Source organism: Stenella coeruleoalba (genome assembly GCF_951394435.1).
Source record: "Stenella coeruleoalba genome assembly, chromosome: 1".
NCBI lineage: Eukaryota > Metazoa > Chordata > Mammalia > Artiodactyla > Delphinidae > Stenella > Stenella coeruleoalba.
Window position 1 is genome coordinate 158,492,148 of NC_137169.1, and position 25,297 is coordinate 158,517,444.

Genomic DNA, 25,297 nt, shown 5'->3' on the forward strand with positions numbered 1-25,297 from the left:
GGTATTTCTCTGAAGCTGGGTTGTTCTCCCCTGTCCCAAGTAGTGTGGGAGGAGACAGTCAGCACCTGCACAGGCGTCTTCATCTCTGCAGCCTCGCCATCAATCCTCATCTCACCCACAGCAAGCCCGATTCCAAAGTGCACAGGGTAGAGGCGTTCGAAAGTTGGCATGTTCAACCAGGGGCATTGCCACTTCCCAGAGGGAGCCAGAAACACACCCACATCCTAAGACTCTTTTCAGTCTTGGCATTGAGGGGGTTCCCACTCTGTCCCCTGACTACACACAAGTCAGTGTCTTTTTCCTTTCCGCTCATTCTACCTACACGAAGAGCACGTTGATCTCCCCAGTTTTAACACAGGAACCATGATTTTTTTGCGTTTTGTGTATGGGTGGGGGAGAGAATGGGAGAAGGAGCAAGTACATCCCAATATGGAAGGGCTTGGTGCCCTGGTTCTCAACCAGGGGCAATTTTGCACCCAGGAGACATTTGAAAGTGTCTTGGGACACTTTGGATGGTCACAGCTTAGGGGAGGCTAAAAGTCCTTCCATCACAGGACAGGCCCACAGCAAAGAAGCATCCAACCCCACCCAGCAGTCGTGCTGAGGCTGAGAAAGCCTGGTTTAGGCTCGCAGATATCGCCCTCCAGCAAGCTGGTGAGAACACTGATTGTCCTCAGCCCACACTGCAGAGGCTGTGGATAGATAATGCATCCTCTCCCAAGTCAGTACTGACCGCCATTTTTCTTTTAGACTCTTCCATTTTAAACATAATTTAGCTGTCTCTTTTTGTTCCCTCTGCTCTGCTGAGAAGAGAAAGGATTGGAAAGGGGGAGGGGAAGGTGACAGAAAAGGAGGATTAGAGGCCTGACCTGTTTCTCCTGGAGAAGCTGGGCACATTCCTCTCTCACACGGGCTTTGTGACTGAGCAGGGTACAATTAAAAGCACAATAATTTGCTTGTTATTCAAGTCAGACATTAGTCCGGGTAATGGCGTGCTTGGTGTAGAGATGGATTTCCTTGTTTGGAGCTAAGCACAGGACTAGCTGAATTCTCCATGGAGAAATCTTGATTTGTTCAGGTCTTTCATGTTTTCTACAGAGAAGGGATTATGTCTTCCTAAAGAGGGGCCTTGCTTAAAAAGCTACAAAGTGTAAGAAAAGGATTTAGGGCAGAGGGGCCTGTGGTTACGTAGCTGAGGGGTACAGGGAATTTCAGAGCCAAGGATTATTTAAAGCCATAAAGTTAAAAAAATAATTGCTTTAGGGACTTCCCTGGTGGCGCAGTGGTTAAGAATCCTCCTGCCAGTGCAGGGAACACGGGTTCGAGCCCTGGTCCAGGAAGATCCCACATGCCGTGGAGCAACTAAGCCCGTGTGCCACAACTACGGAGCCTGCGTGCCACAACTACTGAAGCCCACGCGCCAAAGCCCGTGCTCTGCAACAAGAGAAGCCACCCAGTGAGAAGCCCGTGAACCACAACGAAGAGTAGCCCCTGCTCACCACAACTAGAGAAAGCCCACGCGCAGGAACAAAGACTTAAGGTAGCCAAAAATAAAAATAAATTTTAAAAAATTTATTAAAAAACATTGCTTTAGCACTATTGCATCAGTGCTGGCGAGTACACTGTAAAGGCAATTAAGCATGAGCTAATATTCATTTTACTTTGGCTAATTACTGCATGGATCCAGGAGAGGGAGAGGAAAGAAAACATGCCCCCTCCCTAGCAATCAGGGAGGACGTTGGTTTTGGTTTCTTTGCCTTATAGGCACGCTTATTAGTTGAGGTGCCCAGAATCCAGCCATCACAAGGGCCTTATTAGTTAAAACACAGGAAAATTGTTCTCTCAAGGCAGAACAGTGAATGCTCTGCTGTCCCAGTGACCAAGCAGAAGCCACTATTAGTTTTAACTCCATCGATTATTGTTAGCCAGAGAGGACATGACATACACAGTCCTGACTTCACCCATGTGCCTGCTGAGCCTGGGTCAGGGGCTCTCAACCCAGAACAACTCTGCCCCCCTCCCCCCAGCTCCCCACCCCCCGGACAATTGACAAGTTCAGGAGCCATTTCTGCTGTCACAGCTGGGGAAGGACTGCTGGCGTCCGCTGGGCGGAGGCCAGGGATACTGTAGGAGTATCCCACAATGCCCAGGACAGCCTACAGCAAAGAATTATCGGACACAAAATGTCACCAGTAGCAAAAGTAAGAGGTCCTGGTGTAGACAGAGGCAACTTCCTCTCCTTGAGTAGGTGAAGGTCTTCAGAATCTTCGCTTCCTCAAATACATAATGGACAAGTCATCAGATGACCATATTTCATGCTAATTAACACACTTTTATTCCCCCTTTTCTACACTGGGTATTCATTCTCCCACTTCAGGAAATCGAGTGACACTAAGAAAAACTTGCCCTGGAAGGATGGTCCGCGGGGGCGAACCGAGACCCAAGTCGGTGCCCGCCTTCTCCTTCTCCGATTCACACACACACAGCCAAGAGAGAAGACAGCGAGCTTCTCTGCAATCCCCTGGTTCGGAGTTTTGAGAAGTTTTATTCCCTTCTCTGAGATTACCCATTCTTCCCTGCATGAAGCATGTTCAGCGAAGTCATTTGTCCTGCAACTTTACAGGAGTTAAGAGCCCGCAGCAGTGAGATATCCATTTCCTCCCGGAGAATGAGGACTCCCCCTGAGGGAGGTCAATGCTCAGGACAGGAGCATCCCTGGAGCTGGTTACAGCCAAGGGGCTGTGACTCAGGACTGTCCCAGGCAGGCCATCAACTCTCTGGGAGAGCCTCAAGGATGCACTTAGCCTCCGTTTACAGGAGGTGAGGAGGGCAGAGTGCTGCAGACGGGGAGCGGGGCGGCCACACCCAGACTAAACCCTAGCTGGCACCCTACAAGAGACAGAAAACCTCTCCCCTCAGGTCCCACCAGCCCTGCTCTCCCCTTCTGTGCACCCTCTCCAAATGCCTTTTTCTGCTTTGCCCCCTCCCATTCAATCTGTTCTAGGTACAGCGGTCACGGTGATCCTGGTAAGTCCCAAGTCACATCGTGTCACTCGGAGCTCAAAACCCTTCAGAGGCTCCCATCTGGATTCGAATAAAAGCAGTCTTCTCCCTCTCTCCCCTCCCCATCCCTATCTCTCTCTGTCTCTCTCTGTCTCTCTCTCTCTCTCTGTCTCTCTCTCTCACACACACACACAACACACACCACACGCACACACACACACCGTCCCTCCCCTTCCCTCAAGCCCTTCCAGACACACTGGCACGCTGTCCCTGGCTGTTCCTAGCAGCTCCCTCCCCATAGCATCCTGCACTTACTATTCTCTCTGCCTAGAATGTTCTTTCTCTCTGTGTCTACAGGGGCTGCTCTCTCCGGTCTGTCCACATGTCCCCTTCTAATTAGGGTAGCCCTCTTTCCCTTTGATGCTTTATTGTTCCCGTAACCTGCATCATCTGGTAACATGCTAAAAACTTCCATGCTTTCATTTACGGGTCCTTCCCTACCCCACCTCTCACTCCCAGATTGCAAGGCTCTCCGTATAATTTTTTCACAGCTGTCTATCTCGAGGACCAAGTACAGTGACTGGCTCCAGCAAGCACTCAGATATTCGTTGAAGACATTAGGAAATGGACCAGGCTACTTAGCTTCAGAAGCTCTTTCATGGAAGTTCCCATCCCCTCCTTACCAGTTATCAGCAAGTTGACTGAAGACTAGCACCCTGACAATGAGGCAGCTCTAAACTGTGAATGACAAAAATATTTACTGTGTCTCCGAGGGCCACTTGTGTTTGGTGTTTTATTTTTTAAATAGTTTTTTAAATAAATTTTAAAATTTATTTATTTATTTATTTTTGGCTGCGTTGGGTCTTTGTTGCTGTGCGCGGGCTTTCTCTAGTTGCGGCAAGCGGGGGCTACTCCTCGTTGCGGTGTGTGGGCTTCTCACTGTGGTGGCTTCTCTTGTTGCGGAGCACGGGCTCTAGGTGCATGCACTTCAGTAGTTGTGGCACACGGGCTTTAGTAGCTGTGGCTCGCAGGCTCAGTAGTTGTGGCGCACAGGCTTAGTTGTTCCGCGGCATGTGGGATCTTCCCGGACCAGGGCTCGAACCCGTGTCTCCTGCATTGGCAGGCAATTTCTTAAACACTGCGCCACCAGGGAAGTCCATGTTTGGTTTTTAATTGTAGTGAAATGCACATAAAATTGTATCATCGTATCACTTATGAGTGTAGAGTTTAGAAACGTTCAGGAGATTCACGTTGGGCGGCAGCCAATCTCCAGAACTCTTTTCTTCTGGAAAAACTGGAACTCTCTGCCCTCCAGCAACTGCTACCCCCAGCCCCTGGCACCCACCATTCGACTTTCTGTCTGTACGAACTTGACCACTCTAGGTGCCTCATACAAGTGGAATCGAGAGCATTTGTCTTTCTGTGACTGGTAGGTTAGCATCATGTCCTCAAGATTCATCCACGTTGTAGCCTGTGTCAGAACTTCCTCTTTAAGGCTGAATAATATTCTGTTGTGTATACACCCCGTTTTGCTTATCTATTCATCTGTCAGTGGGCAGTTGGGTTGCTTCCACAGTTTAGTTATTGTGAACAATGCTGCTATGAACATAGGTATACAAAGTATCTTGGAAAACCTGCTTTCAGTTATGTTGGGTATATACCCAGGAAGTGGAACTGGACCATATGGTAATCCTACTTTTAATTTTGAGGAGCCACCATGATATTTTGCACAATGGCTGTACCGTTTTACATTCTCACCAGTAGTGCACAGGGTTCCAATATCCTACATCCTCATCAGCCCTTGTTATTTTTTGTTTTCATAGTAGCCACCCTAAGGTGTGTAAGGTGGTGTCTCACTGTAGTCTTGACTTGTATTTTCCTAATGATCAGTGATGCTGAGCATCTTTTGAGGTGTTTATGGGCCATTTATGTATCTTCTTAGCAGAAATGTCTAATCAAGTCCTTTGCCCATTTTTTAACCAGGTTGTTTGCTTTGTGGTTGAGTTTTAGGAGTTCTCTGTACACTCTAGATATTAATCCCTTATCAGATATGTGATTTCCAAACATCTCCTCTCATTCTGATTGCCCTTTTCCTCTGTTGATAGGGTCTTGATGCACAGAGTTTTAAAATTTTTCATGAAGTCCAATTTCTCTATTTTCCTTTTGTTGCCTGTGCCTTTGGTGTCATATTCAAGAAATCATTGCCAAAATCTAATGCCATTAAACTTTGGGACACTTGTGCTTTTTAAAAGGACGTTTTAATGACAAGTTCCCCAGTTTGGGGAGTTCAGAGCCCTGAAACCTAACTATAAGTGTTCCCAATGCAGAAAGTACATAAGGACCAGAGTGCTTAATCAACATTTCTGTTGGCAAGCGAGGGCCCAAGGAGCATGTGGAAGCACAGCAGAAGTAACATGGAGGACTTTTAGGAATGTTCTCTGCCACCTTAGTTTCCTCCCTCTTTCTCCATATATCCCTCCCATTTTTCCTTCCTTCCTTTCAGATAACATGTCTGGGGCAGGATATGGTGAAGAAAATGCTTTTACCTCACTCCCCTATAACAACACTGACCAACAACACTGAGCCTTGGAGAAGCAATTTGCCTAATTTGGAGAGAAAAACTCCATTCAAGCCCTGCTGGGAAGCAAGTTCAAATCTGCGTGACCACAAAACCCACGTTCATGGACCCACTTGCCTCTATTGCTTTTTTAAGCTATAGGAATGCTGGATGAGGAATGCTGTCTGTTATCAACTAGAAAAACACGATCCCCCTTTGAGCCTTCATGTCATTACCTATAAGATGAAAATGGACAAGCACAGCACATTTCCAGTGTTACTTTTGAAGTTTTCAGTGCTATCTTACATGAAAATAACATGAAGAAACAGAAGCAAACCTGCCTGATTCCCCCTTATGCCTTGACTACTTGGCCTGCAGAGAGGCCTCCAAGACCCTCCTTGGACGATCCAGCGTTCAGCCCAGCACTGAGCTAGACGACCACGGGCTCCCCTTCTAGCCCAGTGAGTCTTTGCATGACTGTTTTGGGTTTTTTTCCCTAGACTCCCATTTCTTAAAAGTTTGAGAGCCAGTCACAGATCTCCATTTCACCCAAGGGCTGGCATGTCACGAGGTCACCAATATTTGTTTTATGTACTGCTAAGAGATTAAGGAGCAGTATAATTTCAGAGAAAAGTTAGGTTCCCTGGAAGTCAGGAACCCCAGCATCCTGCCCTTAAACACTCGAATGACCTTGAGCAATGAAAGGTCTCCAGACCTTCATTTCTCATCTTCAAATGAGAAGACAAATTGGACTACATCACTGTTTCCTAAAGTGTGGTGTGTACACCGCTGTGGAAAGTAAGCAATAGGTAGAAAAAAGTTAGGTGCTTTTATCTTATGTATATATCTATATATACTTAAATAGCCTCTCAGCTCTACAGTATCTTAGCTATTATTGCTACAGCAAGGCTGAAGTCAGTGACACACACACAAGCAACACCCAATGCTAGTACATGCGGTGAAGGTATCGCACCTTCAGGAATTGTCCTTTCCACCCAAACTGTCCAGAAAGATTGACACCGATGAAATGGATCGCTAGTGTGGATCCTCATATACCAAATTCCCGTGAGCTTTGCTGAGAAGACCTCAGCAGTGCATCAAAGCATCCCTTTGATGCAATGTGAATAAGGTTTAAAGAAGTTATTAATGGGGGAGGCAAATGTTAAATCTATAGCAGAGGTACTTTCCCCATAGGATGGGGGAGAGGGAAAGTATGTAAGCACCTGTCATAGGGCCTGGTGTGGAGCAGGAGCCCCATACAGATGTTATTACAAAATATTGAGTATAGTTCCCTGTGCCATAGAGGAGATCCTTCTATCTATTCTATGCCTTCTTTGAATGACCGTAGCACTTGTTGTCTGTATCATTTTTATGTCTGTTGTTGCTTTGTCTGTTGTTGCTTTGTGACTGAAAATGAAAAATTTCTATTTGTCCATGTCCTGGTCCTTACATAAAAATGTGTTCATTTATCTATTTCATAATTATTGACTACGTCTTAGACACCGTGTTAACTGCTGGTTCTAGATGTTAGTAAAATATAGACCTTCCTGCTCAAAGGGTCACAGTACTTGTGGGAAAACAAAAAAATGAACAACCTATGTCTCTAAGAGCTTTGTACTTCCCAAAGAGAACACACCTCGTAGGTACAATAAATACATGTATCATACGTAAATGTATAAATAGTTAATGGGGTTATACACCTGAGATAACTGCTTTTCGATTCTGAGGAAATGATGATTATATTTCACCAGGAGCTCAATACCACTCTGAGAATGAGAGCTTAATCCACGACTTGACTCACTGCATCGTTTTCCTATATAAAAATACACAAGTCTGTACATACGCTCTAGAAAAAGGCTTATCTGGCATGCATTTCAGATAGCAAGAAGAAAACTTCAAGAGGTTCGGAGAAGCATCCAGAAGCTCAGATGACTGTCTGGCACTAATACAACTTGCTTGACAGGAAAATAGAGCTGTAAATCTCACAAAATTAGATGATCTTTTAAGAATTTCAAAACCTCCTGCTATTAATTGGAAATCCTAGAAGAATAGCTTCTTTTAAAATGTACTGATAATATGCTTTACAGCTTAATATTCAGAAGCCTATGTTTTGGCTAAGTGAGCTTCAGGAAGGAACGAAATTTGAGGTTTACCTCCACTTACTTTGGAACCGCTGGTTCCAAACATCTACTTCTATGCACAGTCATCTTATCATCTGTAAAATGGAGGCAACTCTAAGACAACAGAGTTACGGCGATGTTGCACAGCTCCATGTGTCATTGTCTTCATTTGTTTCAGAATACCAATAACATCTAAGCTACTACTGAAAGAGTGCTATATTACTTGGGGTCATCTAGTGCAGCTCTGTCAAAGTAAAGAAAAGGGACCTAGAATGACTATAATTTTCCCAAGAGGACACAATTATTTTATGGTAAATCTGGGACAAGAACCCTGATCTCTTTGATCCCATTCCATTGTTCTTTCATTGGGTTCTGAACAACCCAGAGAAGTAAAACTCCTGTGTGCTGTGTCACTGGTACAGGACATGGCAAGATTGGAATTGGAGCATTACATATTAAGAGGTACCTGAGAAATTCTTCAAACTAATTGAGATATATACCAGGTACATAGAAAACAGTATGTTTTATGAAGATGATTCTGTGCAATGAACAGAGCTGGTAACACACACTGGAAGGTGAATTCTCATTTTCTGGCACCTTGAAAACTCCACCTCAACATACACGTTAAAATAAACATTTGAACTGGGTCATACTTAATTCTGCATGCTCTTGTAAGTCAGCAAAATATTCCATATATCATTTAAGTTGTCACTCACTTTTTAACTTGACTTTCAATTTCTAAAAGTCTTTCCAAACATAAAACAGAGGTGGGAAAATGGTATATGGGAAGCTGCAGAGATGAAATAAGCTTATTTCATTAGGCATAAAGATGAATATCCAAACAACTTCTTCATGGCTGAAAGTGTCCAAATCTACTGTCTTCATTTTGTAGTCAAGGCCTCCGGAAAAATATGCTAACGGATTCCTTATTACCCGAATGCCCCATATCAGTTTCAGTAGGTATCATTATATATTATGGAAATTTTTCTCAGTGACAGTGAAAGACATCCTGGCTGAACATCCCCCTGCCCATGACACAGAGATGATGGTCTCAAGCTATCTTGAAGGCATTGGAGCCCACACTATCCGTTACTAATATTAATGGAGGATAAAACTTCATATTCTGTTTGCTCTATATTTGTTAAATCACTTCTTCCCTTCATTAAACTGGATGGCCCATAATTGAGTCTGTAGTGTGTCTGTCATTGGAAACTGAACAAATTTTTGTTGGTTTTATTAATGTCATACGTTTCTAGGGACGGTCTATTCAATAACTAAGTCTAGTTTCACAGTTACAAATAAATTATGATGTAACTTTGAATAAATTAAGCTCATCATAAAGGAAGGATACTGAGAGTTGCTACTACCCCTTCCTTGAGGGGATCTTGTAAAGCACTAAGTAAAGTAACAGAGGTGTATATGTATGCATATATTTTCAATGATATTTGTACAGACTTAAAAAGAACTCTACAGAATGCATTATAAAAACCTTAATGCTGTGTGTCCCTAGTTCCCAGCTCTCTCATTAAAACTACTTAAATGAACACAATCTTATCTGTTAGGATAGCTATCAGAGTACTCCAAATACTACTTCTTGCAGTACCCTGTCCCAAACATTTGCCATCCTCTTCCCATTAGTCCTCAAGTCAGAAGCCCCGAAGATCTGTTCATTAATTTATGAACACATTTCTTCATCCAGCGAAGAAAATTGATTGATCCCTTACCAAATTTCAGGCACCATTCTTCAGTATGATTTATAGGCATTTTCAGGAAATACAGCAGTGATTAACACAGATGAATATAGTCTCTCTTGAGCTGAGGGGGGAGACAAAAGTGAATAAGCAAATATAAAATCATAAGTATAGTGCTTCCCTGGTGGCGCAGTGGTTGAAAGTCCCCCTGCCGATGCAGGGGATACGGGTTCGTGCCCCAGTCCGGGAAGATGCCACATGCCGCGGAGCAGCTGGGCCCGTGAGCCATGGCCACTGAGCCTGCGCGTCCGGAGCCTGTGCTCCGCGTCGGGAGAGGCCACAACAGTGAGAGGCCCGCGTACCGCCAAAAAAAAAAAAAGCTATGAAAACAAAACCTATGGATGGAGACCTACATGAAAGATGGAAGAGTCTAATAATGGCCAGAGTACATTACTGTGGCAGAAGCAGCAGCCCTTAAGGAGGACAACTTCATAAATTACAAATCGGATTTAAATAGACAGGGAATTGAAAGTGGAGACATTATTTTCTGCAGAAGATGACGGGCAGGGGAGAACAAAGAAAATAAAACTGAGATTGTTAGCAAAATACAATGCTAAGCATATAAGTTAGGACTGAGTCCTTAACTTTCATTTTTATTAATGACTGGGTGAGTATAGATTACTGACTACACAGAACCAAGCCTGGGAACACATTTTATATTTATGATCTTTGTGCCTAAAACTAGATTCTCCTGCAATTTAATATGACACTAGGACAATGACTGGCCAAGTTTTAGATTAATCACCCTTACACAAAGATTTTTCATTCATATAATCTCAAACAAAACTGCGTCACCAATTAAGTTCCAGATCCTATGCACTCTGGCTGAAGATATAAATATCTTGCAAGCCCAGAGTCACTTTCCTCTTTCTCTGGTAACAAATCACACTTTCTATTATGACAATGGCCCCAGTTATCGGCCCAGGAATAAACACTTGACTCAGGAAGAGCCAATTAAAGCCCTCCTTTAGAGTTGATCGAGAGCTTTAAGGTTAGAGTATTTCAATCTTATGAAATTTTTGTAAAACAAAATTATTTCAAAATCTACTAATTATTCTTTAAGTTCTAGAAACTGCATTCTGTGACTGAGAGGACAATTTATTTGCCGTCGTTTCTGCTCTGCCCACTTTATGTTTCTGTTATTGTGAGATAAAGACAGTGGGGAATGGCTAACCAATTCTGATTCATTCAACACATGAGTGCTTCTTAGGTACAAACACCATTCTGAACATTGTCCGAGGTAAAAAGATAAAATAATACCTAGCCCCTTACAATACCTAGCCCCTTACCCTCAAGGATCTTCCAGCTTAGCAAGGGAAATAAAACATGCACACAGATGACTGCAACAAAAAGAAGATAATGATTGCTGCCAGATGTTTGGGGAGAATGAGTAGAGCAAAGAGAGAACACAGAACAAGGCAACATTCAACAGTCAGCCAAGAACTATTTGTTGAGCAGTTGCAAGCTGTGACCTGGAAATGGAAGAGGGGAACATAGATCCTCACATGGGCAGGTAAAAAATCAAGTGTTATTACTTGTAACACAGCTCTTCAAATATATTTTTTGGCACCAAGTGCCTACTAAATAGCCTTAAATTAAAAACTAAATAAGGATACAGTCTCTATCAAATATAGCCTGAGGTACTGATGCCTAAATACTAGGATCACAGTATTTGTGTTCCCAAGGATGCCTTTCTATTGCTTTGCTTCTTTCCCCCTTTCCAAATTAGCTAATGCTGCCTTAACAGGATATCTATTTCACTTGTTCCAGCCTTTTTGATCCAATGTATTGAATAGCAGAATAGGTGAGTTATAAGAGGATATTTTGACTTCAAACAACAGAAATAAAATACTATATAATTGAAAAAAAAGAGGCAATCTTTCAGGCACATGTGGATCCAGGAGTTCACATGTTTTAACCAGGTCCCTTTCTCTCTTCCCCACCCCTTCTTCTCTCTGCCTTTTCTCCTCTCTGGTATCTCTCATTATGGGATTCAAATATTTCCCTGTTTATGTGGGAGCTTCTGGCACAGCTGCGGGCTTATACGCTCGCAGCTCCAGGGCTGGCTGGAAGGGGCGGGCGCATCACAGCATAAGGTTGCACAAGGTGTGCACTTATATAGCAGGGCATCACATCTATGAGTGATGGATGATCACATTGTACACAGGGGTAGCTTCTCATAGTTTTTACATCACTTTTCTTGAAGATGGCAGTAAAATGGTATGTTTTTACCAAATCAAATAGTGTAACATTGTCCAAAAGATATACATAAAGCATTTAGAGGAAGGAGGCTCCTTTTTCTTTTAACTCCGGCACGGATTGTCTATTGGACAGTGGTAACCCTATGTCATCACCCTCGTTACTCCAGCAGAACTCCAGGGATTAGCCCTGCATAGCTCTTGTTAGCCTCTATTCCTTTCCTTGAACACTGTAGCCAGAAGGTTTTTTTCCTCCTCAAACCTTAAGTATTGAAACCTGGAGGAGGGGCATGTCTGAAAAGAAAATGATGGACTGGACTCTCCCTAGAAGGACGATAAATGGGTGGTCAACAAGAAAAAAAATATCCTCTGTACCAGGAAATGTTTGGAGTGTTGTTTGGGTATCAAAAAACGGGTGCCCTACACATAAAGCAACAAAGGATATTGGTCTAAAAACAACACCATGGCCAAAGGTGCATGGCCTATTTCAACAGAGGATTTGAAAGTTAAAAGTTAACCTGTAAAACATTCAATTCAATTTCATCATTTTACAGATGGGCAAAGTAAAACTCAGGCACAGGAACAGAAGTGCCAAGGTCATACAGGTGGTTGGTGGAAGAGACAACCAACTTCCCAACTTCTGACTTTTTAGGTGTGTGTGTGTGTGTGTGTGTGTGTGTTGTTTTGTTTATGTGCAAGGACATTTTTCTTTAATACACTAACATTACAACAGAAAGTATAGTCTTGTTTTGGTTTTCTCTGCGCCCTCAATTCTGTATAAGACAGTTTCGCTGCCCTCCAACGGAAAGGCTCAGCAAGAGTAGAGACCACCATAAGCAGTACACGTGGGCACCAAGGGCAGATACATTGCCCTTCCTTGTGTAGGAACTAGGGCCACTTGTTGCTGGGCCAAGTTTGGGCTGGACCTGCAGGATGGGACACCTTTGAAAAACAGCTTCCTAACTGCACTACTACCTGCTCTGGCATCCTGATTCCACTCCCCAAATCCCCCAAATCTTCAGCCAGAAAAAAAAAAAAAAAAAAAGAATGGATCACTGGATCACTGGATCGATGGGGAGATTTCTGTCTGCTCCTCCTACTGTCACCTCTTTCTTGCTATTTCCTGCCCGAGGAAACCTGACATCAGCCCAAAAGCATCTCTGGAAATGGGTAGGAGGGAGCCTTACACCTGTCAGCGCCAGAGAAGAAAGTGCGCTCTGCAGACTTCTCAGTTGTTCCATCTCTTGCGATGAAAGGAAGAAAAGGAGCGAATCCGCCACAGATTTACTGGAGACCAGGGTTACTTCATCCGGCTCCGGCCACAGTAACCCCTGAAGACCAAAGATGCATTTCCATTCCCAGCATTTCTTGTTGGCGTCTTTCCCTACAGGCTAGCCCAGTGCCTGGCCCCGGAGAAGTCTCTGCGTAAAGGTTCTTTAGGTCATAAATCAGGCTCCTGTGTGTATGTGTGTTTTTCTTAGGAAAAACTGGCACAGACGAATTAGCAGTAGAGACTGGGGGCTCCCTACTACCCTTCATGCTTGGCGGCATCACCTTCGACTACCTCGCATTCTCCCGGCGCTGACAGCCCCGGCTCCGGACCTCAGCGTTGGAAGCAGTCAGCCCCAGCTAGAACCGCCCTGTCCGGAGCTGATGCCACCCTGTGCCTAGAATGTGCGTGTGGGTGCAGGCGGGCGAGCGAGCGGCTTCTACAGTGAGACCGAAGCAGGAGCTCAGCCTTCGCCTGCGACCTGCAATCCCCAGATTCCCTGGGGACCTCGAAACTCCCAATCGGAGGTACTCCCCCCGCCCCACAGCCGCCCACCCATTCCCTCCCCCCTTACCTCAGCACGCAGCCCCTCCCTGCGTGATGTTGCAAAACCGTGGGGAGGGTGGGCGCTGGGAAGGGTGGGGAGAGCCTGAGAGCAAGCGAGGGTGGGAGGGAGTGGGCGGAGGAGGAGAGGGAGCCGAACGCGCATTTAAAGCGATAGCCATCCTCGCTCTCTCCCCAGTGCTGGGCTGTTGGAGAGCTCGAGCTGCAAGCCACCGAGCGCGAGCTCGAGCGCGGCGCGCTGGCCGGGGAACCCGAGAGCGCACGGCGCCCCAAGCTGGCAGGCGCCGCGGGACCCCCCACCCTCGCCGGCTGCCCTTCCCCGGGCGCCCCTACCCTCCTCGCCCGCAGGAGACCCTGGGCTTCACCGGAGGAGCTCACCCCAAGGGGCCAGGACTCCCGCGGGCCCGCCACCGTCCCCTCCAGTGCCGCCGCCACCGCCGCAGCCGCGGGAGCAGCACGGTCCAGCTGGGGAAGCTGCTCCGCGCCCTGACTTTGATGAAGTTTCCCTGCTGCGTGCTGGAGGTGCTTCTGTGCGCGCTGGCGGCGGCGGCGCGCGGCCAGGAGATGTACGCCCCGCACTCCATTCGGATCGAGGGGGACGTCACCCTCGGGGGGCTGTTCCCGGTGCACGCGAAGGGTCCCAGCGGAGTGCCCTGCGGCGACATCAAGAGGGAGAACGGGATCCACAGGCTGGAAGCGATGCTCCACGCCCTGGACCAGATCAACAGCGATCCCAACCTGCTGCCCAACGTGACGCTGGGAGCGCGGATCCTGGACACTCGTTCCAGGGACACTTATGCGCGCGAACAGTCGCTCACTTTCGTCCAGGCGCTCATCCAGAAGGACACCTCCGAAGTGCGCTGCACCAACGGCGAGCCTCCGGGTTTCGTCAAGCCCGAGAAAGTAGTTGGAGTGATTGGGGCTTCGGGGAGTTCGGTCTCCATCATGGTAGCCAACATCCTGAGGCTTTTCCAGGTAGGGGGGCGCTCCCTCCGGGGCAGAGCGCGCCGTAGCTCCCCGCGCTCTTTATCCTGAAGGCTGGCTTGGACTCCAGGGGTGCGGGGTCTGGTCAGCCTTCGCTCATTTCCACCCTGGAGATCCTGCCGAATCCCTCCCACCTCACCCGAGGAGGTACTTTCCCTGCTTGATTCATTTCCCTTCCATCTCTCCCCTGTCCGCGCTCCACTCCATCCGGCTTGACATTCTGGATTTATGGCCCCATTTAGAAGAAACAGTCTCCGAAAAACAAGGCGATGATTTAAATGGGTTTGCATTCGAGTGAAATATGGTTCCAAAACAGGCTTGTAAAAGTGCCGGGCTCCTGTGAGAGCCACCTAGGCGCAAGGAATAGGAAAGATGAGAAGACGCCTAGAAACTAGGCACTTCTCAACTCCCCAGCTTCCCTGCCCCAAGCCGCCCGACAAGCTGCAGCTGCCTTGGAAAATTTCGAGAAGAGCTTAGGGAGGCAGTTCTTAAACCGAAGGCTAGGTCTTCACCTACATTTGGACGTGAATTGCCCATTTCGCTCGGGTTGGATTTCCCGACCTGTAACCTGTCTCTGCGAGGGCATGGGGCGGAAGGCGTGGGGACTGTCCTCAAGCGAGGAGAAGCCACCCGCAGACGTGCCCCCAGGTGATTTGTTCTGGGCAGTTGTTTGCACCGTCTAAACTGCCTTTGCGATCTGGCCACTGGCAGGAGCCGGGCGATCAGCTTTCTACTCCTGCCAGCTCACAGCCCAGAGGTGAGCTCATGCTAACTGCGAAGCACAATCGCTTTCTCTGCACCCACCCTGTGCCCATCCTTTCCCACGACCTCCCTAACGCAGCCCCCAACCCCAGTCCTGGGTTTTGAGGACGATTCTCAGAGCCAGACAAGAAGGCGCCTGGAGGGAGGCAGTAGGGTGCGCTGAGCAAGGCCGGGCGGTCCTCTAGCTCCGGGTGCAGGCGGGCAACGGCGGAAGATGCGAGGACGGCGGATCGGGCCAGCTGAGCCGTGGGCGGTGCTGCAGTGCTCTCTCACCGCCGGCTCCCGCAGCCTCGGCCCCACGGCTCCTGTGCCGCCCTGGGTATAGATGGATGGCTTCTGGATGAAGAAATTGAGTTTCAGGGTCTGCGTGACTATGGATTCTCTTGTTTCTCTGTCTTTCTTCCTGTGTGTCTCCTTGTGTCCTTTCTCCCTGCTGTTTTTTTTTTTTTTTTGTCTCTCTGTTTTTATGTTCTCCCTTTCAATTTCTGCCTCTCTTTTCCTTCTCTACCCCTATATCCAAGTTTTTTGTTCATCTCTGTCTTGAAGTGATCCTTTCCTAATGCATAGCTCTCTCCCTGCCTGGTAGGACCCAAGCTCAGTTAGTCCCTTCTCCAGATGTTCTGGCTGACCCTTATGCTCCCCGTAGCTAAAAAGTTGGCTCCCTCTCAAGTGTCTTTCCTGAAGCATGTTGGGTTTCTGGAGGGGACTCCTTGTGATTCAAGCTGTCACTACATCAGCACCCAGGAGTATGAAGTTTGTGTTTGTGCCAGAAGGAGGGGTGCCTGTCTAAAGCTGCAGCCTGGTATGGCCCCTCTGAGCCTCTGAGCATCTCTAGCACCTCTTGAGTATGCCACCATGGAGACCTCTAGATGTTTGCAAGGCCAAAAGTGCTTCTGGGCAGCCTTCACTTTGAGGTAATGCTTTCAGGAAGAGCCTGGGTTGTTGTAAGCAAAACCCAGAAGCACTTCCTTTACCTCTGTGCTTAAACTAGAGAACCTGAGGAGGCAGCGCTGCAGGGAGGATGAGGCCAGAGGTCACCTGAGAACCACAGGGGCAACTCACAGTAGTTTTACTGGAGCTCTGGGGGTTGAAGGCACATTTGCTGTTTGACATTTTTAAAATTATTTTGGTGCCTTCACTTGGAGCTTGGGCAGTACTGCAGATGGGCCTGCCTGTCGAAAAAAGAGTGAAATCTTAAAGTCAAGAGAGAGCTTGCCGACTAGGCTGAAGGATTGTGTTTGCTGAAAAAGATTCCAGGGGGAGCTGATTCCTTCTCTGGTGTGTGGATCTGAGGCACTTGCAAGAAAAGAGAACGCTTGCCTTATGCTTAGTTCCCCCGTTCCCTGGGCTGGGAAGGAAAGGAACTGAATGCCAACATTAGCAGTGTGGGTTGGGACCAAAACCATTCAGAGAAAACACTGTCATTTTCCTCTAATTTGCAAATTGCAGCTATTCATGTTGGATTGAACAGCTGAGGGAAAAGAGCCCCCAGTTTTCACCTGCATTTATTGAGAAGAGGCTGGTAGTAGGAGGGATGCACCAACTTGTAGCTTGTGCTGCAAGCTGGATATAAGCTTGGTGTGAGCATCCTGGTTAACCACTGCCCATGTTCAAATATACAGAGATAGATTCCAACAATCTCTTCCCGTAGCCTTATTTTTGCGTGTGATCTTAGAAGCTCCTGGCATGTAAGTCCAGTCCCCAGTTTCCCAGCCTCTGTAAACCTGAAAAATGAATAGAGAGAATAGTGGAACACAGACCCATTGTTCAAAGACACAGTCACTTTAGGGAAAGAAGAAAAGAATGGGTAGGTGAATCTTCTCTGGGATTGCAGGGTTCAGCTCAATGAAGACTGTCCTGTATAAAAGAAACTCCTCTAAATGCTTGAATTCTTAGCTCTCCAGAGATCTGAGTTTTCTTTTCCCCAGTCCCTGTGGGTTGCTGTGGGGAATGTGCCAAACCTATCATTTGAGATAAAAATTTATGGTGAGGTAAGCTTCTAGGCTGGGGGAAGGAAGACTTAGTGACTGAAATGGGGGATGCTAAGCACTGGGGGGCAAGAAGGAACAAGGAGCTAGTAATGGATGTAACAAATGCTGCAGCTGCCAGCAAAGCCTGGATTGAAGTTCCTTCCTGAAAATGAGGACCTGGGCAAGAATGACCACTCAGATGTAAACAGTGTCTCTGACTGGGAATTCTCATCTGCCTGCCGGTGGGCCAGAGCTGAGCAAGTCCTTTCTCTCCTCTGTATGCACACTGAATTGGTTAGTAAGTGACATGTCAGAGGACAGGAATCATATTCAGTGGATCTTTCAAATCCAGGAGTTTGAGGCTAATGAAATTAGTGTGTGGCCAGGGCTCTGCCAACTAGAAGTAAGTCACTGCAGCCACCCTGCAATGCATTTTCAGCCTGAAGGGAGCATCAGGGAGGAATTTCGGGAGATTTGTTTCTGAGCCTGTACAAAATAATACTCTCCTAATGCTAAGAAAGATTAAATGTAAATTAATATTGACTACGAGTAACATATTTAAAAAATAATCGCCGAGTGGGGGATGGCTTAAAGTGGAGAGATTATATAATATGGTGTCCAAAGACTAAATCTCCCCTGACCACTGTTTCATGGGCTATAAGTAAGATATATTACAATGGCAATTAATGGGAACGTTTTTAGTCAAGGCTTCTCTGCTATTGACTTGAGAGCAAACACTCTGAGAGTATAAATTACTCTTGCTAGGTGCTGACTCTGAATGAACAGTATTTCATGTGCAGTGACATGGTCTAAGCTATAGACTTGGAATTGAATGGCATCTGTTTCAATTGTTTTGTTCTCTCAAGAGCAACTAGATAGAAAAAAGTGGTCAATTTGACCCTTGTGGGAGCGTGTTGCAAATCTAAACCTGTGTCCCTCATACCATAAATGAAATACATTTGTAAATTTGTAAGTGTTTTCCTTCTGTTCATTGATGCTTGAGTATAATCTCAAGCTTTGGGAGCAACATTTTATACATAAGTACTTGGTTTTCTTCCTTTCTTCTTTCTCTTTCTCCTCTCTCTCTCTGTTTCTCTCTCTCTCTCTCTCTCTTTCTCCATCTTATGTAATTGGATAGAACTGGGCACCTAGGATGATGTGGTGTTACTATAGTGGGATTTTTTTTTTTTTAAATCAACTCTAACTTACCCTTTTAAAAATTTCATAAATACAGGTGTCGGTGCCATTTGGAATAGTCTCTATAACAATTTCTGTCTCCACATTTACTGTGTTTCAGCAAATTTACCTAACAGATGGTGAGTGGGCAATTTTTAAAGGGGCATTTTTTTACAAGAGCGGAGAGGGAAGGAATTAGAGACAGGCACACACTATATTTGAAGTTACCTCCACGTGTATTTTATGTATGTATACCCATACAATTAAGAAGTCTTTGGATGTTTTATCTTCAAGAATAATTCAGATAATGGATTACTTGAATATCATAAACATTTAGGGTTTAACAGATTTGTTACATACAGACGTTGTGTCATGGATTTAAAAGACCATAGCCAGCGGGCAGCGGCGGGCGGAACGACCGAGGGGCGGCGCGGGCTGGGCGGCGGGTGCGGGGGTCCGTGCTTCCTCGTGGTGGAGGGCTGGGGTTCGCCGGAGACGCCGGGTTGCTCCGCGTTGCCAGGTTACCGAGCGCGTGCCCCGCGCCCGCTCTTCCGCCCGGGCCGCCCTCGGCGCCGCCTGAGCCGTGGTGCGGGCTGCGCGGGGCGTCGGTTCCGCGGAAGCCTGGGTACGGCGCTGCGTGCGGGACTCTCGTCGCTCGTGGACGGGGCGCGAGCGCGCGGGGGACGTAGGGCGCCGACCTGGGGTTCCCCGGCGCTCCGGCTCCGCTCAGGGCGCCCGCTCAGGGGCCTCCGGCGCGAGGCCCCCTTTCCGGTCAAGATGGCGGCGCCCAGGCGGGCGGCGCCGAGGTGAGCTGGAGCTGGGCCCGGAGAGGGACGAGTCTGCCACGCCCAGGACCTGGACCCCGCGCTGGTCTCCAGTCTCCCGGGGAGCGGCGGGTGAGTGGGTGCGGCCGCGCGTAGGTCCTTCTCGTGGGGTGGTCAGCTCTCCGTGCGTCCGCAGACTTCTTTCCTCTGATAGTCAGATCTGGGGTGGCCCAGGTTGGAGGCGAGGGTGCTTGATTGGGGAAACCTGAGGGGTTTAAGGACTCTGTTGGGATCGTTTCAGACCCCAGCAAGAAGCTGAGCAAGTTTTCTCCTGACTCTCTTCCCGGCTAAGTTTTCTCCCTTCTCTGAAGACGCTAGCTTTTCTGAATCACTTTGTTACCCGGGGGGGGATACAGTTGGTGGTTCTGACCGTGGAACGTAGGACCCGGCGCGGGGAAGCCTGAGCTGGTTCTAGTTACTTTGTTTGCAAAGCACTTGTCTTGTCTTTGGAATCTTTGTGTATGTAACCAACGTTGGGAAGAGCCAGCGTTTTCTCCTCCAAAACACTGCGAGGGGTAACTTTATACGTAAGAAACAAGTGGGCGTTCACATCCATCTCTTCTCCAACCACTGAGCCTTGGTTGTGTTTCCTTTCTTTAAGTTTGTCTCGTTTTGAAGTGATAACAAAAGCAAACAAAAAAGACCATAGCCAACTACACAAAGTATACTGTAGTCTCAGTCCTGCCATTAATTAGCTATGTTACTTTAAGTCATTTAATTTTTCTAGGCCTCATTTTTCTCATGTGATGTTTTTTCTTTGAAAAAGTATAGTTTCTAGAAGCCTCTAATCTCTGTGTCATAGTTCAGTTTGGAGAAAACCTGTTCTTATCCAAACTCCATGACATTGTATTTCCAGCTCCAACTTTGGACTTTGAGTGAGTTGGGGGCAACTTTTTAAGGATATTTTCACACAGCTTTTTTAGTTAATATCAGTCTAGCTGACTTGTCATACTCAGACTTTCTCCCATATTCTTTTACCAGTGTGTTCCTTAGTCATATATATAAAGACTGTTGTGGGAAAAATGACCTCCTGGGTCAGCTTACTGCATGGTCATCGACACAGGGCAGGGAGTAAGATTCTGTGGATTTTACAGAAGCAGATACAGGTTTCATTATCCATGTCCTCTCCCCTTTCATCTTACAAAGACAGCAGGCTTTTCTTGGAGAACTGCCAGATAATGCCATCCTGCCTCCTCACGGGCCCCGGGGATGAGTCGCCCAGGGACTGAACTCCAGTAAAGCAGGTGATTGGCTCATGGGTAGGCATCTGACCTCGGCTAAGTCTATCAGACTCCTCCCCAGGAGTTTTCTCTCAGAGAAACATGGAAGAATTGTCTTTTCTCTCTGGAATTTCTAAGCTGGGGAGATATGACTCTGGGACTCCCAGTTACCATCCAGCACAAGAAGAGACTTTCTGTAAAATAAAGTCTTGCAGAGGTAAGCAAGGCTGGGCGATGGAGAGAGAGCTGGAACCCTGCTGATACTCTGGAACTTCCAGATCCAACTGTATCTGAATATGGCTGCATCCCTGAATTTCTAGTACTTGTTTGTTGTGGTTGTTGTCGTTGTTTGGTTTTTGTTTTTAAATTTCCTTTGACTATTTTGAATTTGTTTTCAGCCATGTGCATTTGAAAGCATCGTAGCTAAAAGAGCTAATTTCCTACATTAATGTCAGGTTTGCTGAGTGGCATTCCTTAAGTGAAAAATAATATCCGCTATTTTCTTTAAATAAAATCCTTCTAGCTCAGGTTTGAGATATTCAAAACTCTGCCTCCTACCCCCCTCTTTTCCAACATTTACTATGTCACCTTGAAGCATTTGTGACCACATCTTTCCCATCTAGACGCAGTTGAGAGAGAGAGCAAAGACTTCTGATACAAACTGCAACCTATATGCCGCCTACGTGGAAGCTTTAGAACATACTTGATTCTTGTCATTAAAGCAAATCTTTTGTTGTTGTCTCCAGGGCACAGAAGCATTTTCATGGCATAATGGAGTACAAAGTACATTAAGCCTAACTCTACTTCTCACCCTCTTTTACTTTAAATAGGCAGAAAAGAACAATCTCAAACACATTTTCCCAACAAATAAAATACATATACGATTATGTTTAGAAGACGTTTATGCAGCATATAGTTAGACTGATTAATTAATGGACCTTTCGCCAATTGGCACAGTAAATATATATGTTCAGTGTGCTTAATTAAAAAGAAGACAATAACATATTTTTACAGGTTAATTATCTGAGAAGAGTATTGTGCCAGCACACTTGATGCTACAGTATTTCATGTTTGACAGGTAATCTTCTTTCAATTATATTTACTGCTAAATGTTTCTTGGATCGAGCTATTAAATTATAAGGTCAAAAGTAAAATGATATGAAATTACAATGAAAAGGGACACATATCCCACTTTATGAGAATAGAAGTTTTAATTTCTTTTCAATGCTACTAGTAGGGACCACAGTACTAATTTGAGCCCTTACTATGAGCCACTGTGCCCATATACATTTAGTTCTTACAGTAGTTCTGCAAAGGGCATATAATAATCCACACTGTAAAGCTGAAGAAAGTGATTCTCATAGCTGAAAGTCACATAGCTGGTGAGTGGCAAAGTCTAGATTCAAACTTGGAGTCGTCTGACAATGCCCAGGTTGTTGACCACTATGTACACTGCTCAATTGTTGCACCAATAAAGAAGTGCTTGAAATAATTATAGATTTGCCTACCCTGAAACTGCAGTGATTTAAAGACATCAAAGTTGCCAGTTGCTTAACCACATCTACTTACAGTAAGAAATTACATTTTATTTCATTTCTCAAACAAGATTAATTCTGCAGGCCCATAGAAACTTGAGCACACAAATCCTACCTCCAAATGAAAGATGCTTGTTTTCCACTATTCAACAGATGGCCCTGTACAGAGGCAATAAATATATAGTAGAATTTTCATTCAAATAAATGAGAAGAGAGGTTTCTTCTTGTCCTGATTCAGTGCCCATCATTATGGATTATGATGGCTCTTCCCAAACTTTACTTCATTCACTCCACTCTTTCTACAAAACTCCAGTAATGGAATCCATCATTCAGATATATGTGCAAAGCAAAGGACTGTATTAATACAGTTGCTGAAAGTCAAGTTGATAGAGCACAGGAAATACATCCTAATAAATGCAACATTAATGTTTGTGTGGGCCTTGGAGTGAGGGGTAGAAGAATTTTCAGTTTAATGGAATATTTTGCCTCTTGCTATGAAAGTGTGGCTTAATAGTCTTGTAATTGGTCATTTACAGAATCCTCCATCTCTGGGTTTCATGCTTTCTTTACTCTGCAGCTGTTGATTCCTTCTCTTGTTCTGGATGGAAGATAGCAACGAAGCCACTTCAAAGGGCTCAGCCTGCCTTTTTGTGTTATTGTTTAGATGAAGATATTTCCATTTATTAAAGCACACTATTTAAACATTTTTATCATGTTTCAAACTTGACTGTGTTCTGAAGGTATGAGCACAGGCAGACATAATGGGGGATGTTTTCCAGGAGAGAACATAGACCATACCCTTATCAAAGGAATTATCAGAATTTTCATGTATGGATTGAGAATCAAATTCTGGAGTTAGACCTGAATTTAAATTCATACTCACAACTTATTACCAGTCTCATCTTGATTAAATGGTTACCACACTTCTCATCAATTTCCTTATCTTTGAAAGCGGAATAAGAGAAGTATGCCTGGTGGAGTTACACATAAAGCTCATCTGATAGAATATTCATAAGGATTTTGCACAAAATATACATGGAAATATTTTAGCACCGAGTTTAGCATGCGATTCGTCTTCAATACATTTAAGAGCTATTATTTTATTATTATTATGCTATCATTAAATATCACTATTACTTAAATGTCATTATTGCTAAAATTGCTGTAAAACTACCGCAATAACCCATGATGAATTGCCCTCTTCTGTTTCCTTTGTTTAAATGGAAAATATATATATAAATCTAGACAGAGAACACTTTGGTGATCCTATTCAGTGGAGTGAGAATTTCCATGGCCCTGATTAAAACAAATCCTGAATTGCATGGACTTAAGATAGCAGAGAGGGGCTTCCCTGGTGGCGCAGTGGTTGAGAGTTCGTGACCCGATCCGGGAAGATCCCACATGCTGCGGAGCGGCTGGGCCTGTGGGCCATGGCTGCTGAGCCTGCGCATCCGGAGCCTGTGCTCCGCAACGGGAGAGGCTGCAACAGTGAGAGGCCCGCGTACCGCAAAGAAGAAAAAAAAGATAGCAGAGAGGCTAAGAGATTTGAAGTTAGACATCCCCAAGTGTGAATTCTACTGTGACCCTCTTCTAGCTCTAGAACCTTGAGGAAGTTACTTAAACTTTCTGAGCTTTACTACTAGTTTCCTCATCTGTATCTTTTTCAGGACTATTTATCAAGGATCTTCCTGTTCTCTATGCTTGGACGTATCAATGAATAAATCAGACAAGAGCCTTTGCCTGCTTGCTCCTTCTTGCACGCTTTCTCCCTCCTTACACTCTCGTGTGGAAACGGATGTTATAAATAAATTCTATGCTTTGTCACAAGTTGATGGACGCTACGGGATAAGGAAAAGGATGTGAAGCTCACTGAAGAGGCTTGGGTTGGGAGTGCTGGAGGAGTGTACAGGTAGGTTCTGATTTTAAATAGGGTAGTCAGGGTGGATTTTATAAGTTGACATTTGAGCAAAGACTTGAAGTGAGGGAGTTGTCAGAATGTATGATGGGGAGACCACTCCCTGGGAGCAAGAATAACCAGAATCCTCCATCTCTGCCAGAGTTTTCTGCCAAAACTCTAAGGCAGAAATATGCCGGGCAGCTTGGAGGAATATCAAGGAGGCCACCCTGGCTGACTTAGTCAGTGGGGAGGAAGAGACAGCAGGAGGGCTGGAGGTCGGATATGTGATGGGATGGATTGGGTAAGTCCTGGGAGGCCATCACATGCATTGTGTCTTTTACTCTAAATGTAGGCAGCCAGGGGCAGGATTTTAGCCGAGGTGTGGCATGAACTGTCTCTTGTTTGAAAAGCACAACTCTATCTGTGGCCTTGAGGATGTGGGGAGAGAGTGGAGTCAGGGAGAATCTCGGGAGGCGACTACAGGATCCTCGGGGTCTATGTTGGTGGCCTGCACCAGGCTGCTAGCGGCTGGTAATTCTCAGAAGTGGCACATTGGGAAGGTTGTGACAGCATTTCGTGGTAGATTGAATGCAAGAATGGAAAGGAAGAGGGGGTCAAGGGTGAATTCGAGATTTAGGGCTTGGGGAACTGGAAAGGTGTGGTTACTGTCACCTAAGATGGAAAAAGTTTGGGGTAGAGCATGTTTTGGGGGATTAAAGACCAGTTTTGGAGGTATAAGATTTGAGATGTTTTCGTGACGTCCAAGTAGAGATGCTGAGTACACAGTTGGATACACAAGTCTGCAGTTCTGAAGAAAGGTCTAAACTAGAGATACACTTTAATACAATGGAGATATTAAGAATAATTACATGGAAGCGCTATTTTAAAGATAAAATGAAGTAATGCAATTAGCACTCTGTCTTCTCAAAACATTTAATAACTGTTAGCTAAAATAATTACCTGAAATGAAAAAATACCTATAGTTTGTTTTGTTGTTTGCAGTAAAAGTGAATAAAATGTCACAATTATTTTAGTAGTATTTGTGACACAGTAGTTTTAGTTAAGACACCATGACTACAAACATTTACAATAAACCTTTCAGTCTCCTACTTTTCACTCTGATAGGGTACTTGGAACCATATTTTGTAAGGTTTAAGTTAGTTGTCATAGGGTACCTCTTTAATTAGGAGTAATTCTGAACTGTCTAGTTCCATGCAGTTTTATATACATATATGTATAATTATTATTTTATGATTTATCAAACTCAGTTGAAAATTTGCATCACTGATATACATTAGAATTTAAGCATTTACCCAGGTATTCAAGGAAAAAAATGTACTTGTCTTGTAATTTCCATAGGGGTACTTACTTTCACATCTTCCCTTCACTTTGCAATCGAAAACATGGCAGGGGAAATATTATCTTACTGGTCTTTGAGTTCCCCTTAGCTATCTGCAAGTCCTTAA

General features: G+C 45.4%; 1 protein-coding gene across 1 annotated transcript in view; it reads left to right on the top strand.

Annotated features, from left to right (window-relative positions):
- Nucleotides 1-15,423: 15,423 nt before the first annotated feature.
- Nucleotides 15,424-25,297, top strand: part of LOC307177017 (uncharacterized protein) — a gene marked incomplete at its 5' end in the record, with an annotated part of 88,697 nt that continues 78,823 nt past the window's right edge. The window contains 3 exons of the mRNA XM_079903701.1: nt 15,424-15,528; nt 18,650-18,839; nt 18,937-19,251. Coding sequence (XP_079759827.1) covers nt 15,424-15,528; nt 18,650-18,839; nt 18,937-19,251 — 610 coding nt within the window. The remainder of the gene's footprint in view (nt 15,529-18,649; nt 18,840-18,936; nt 19,252-25,297) is intronic.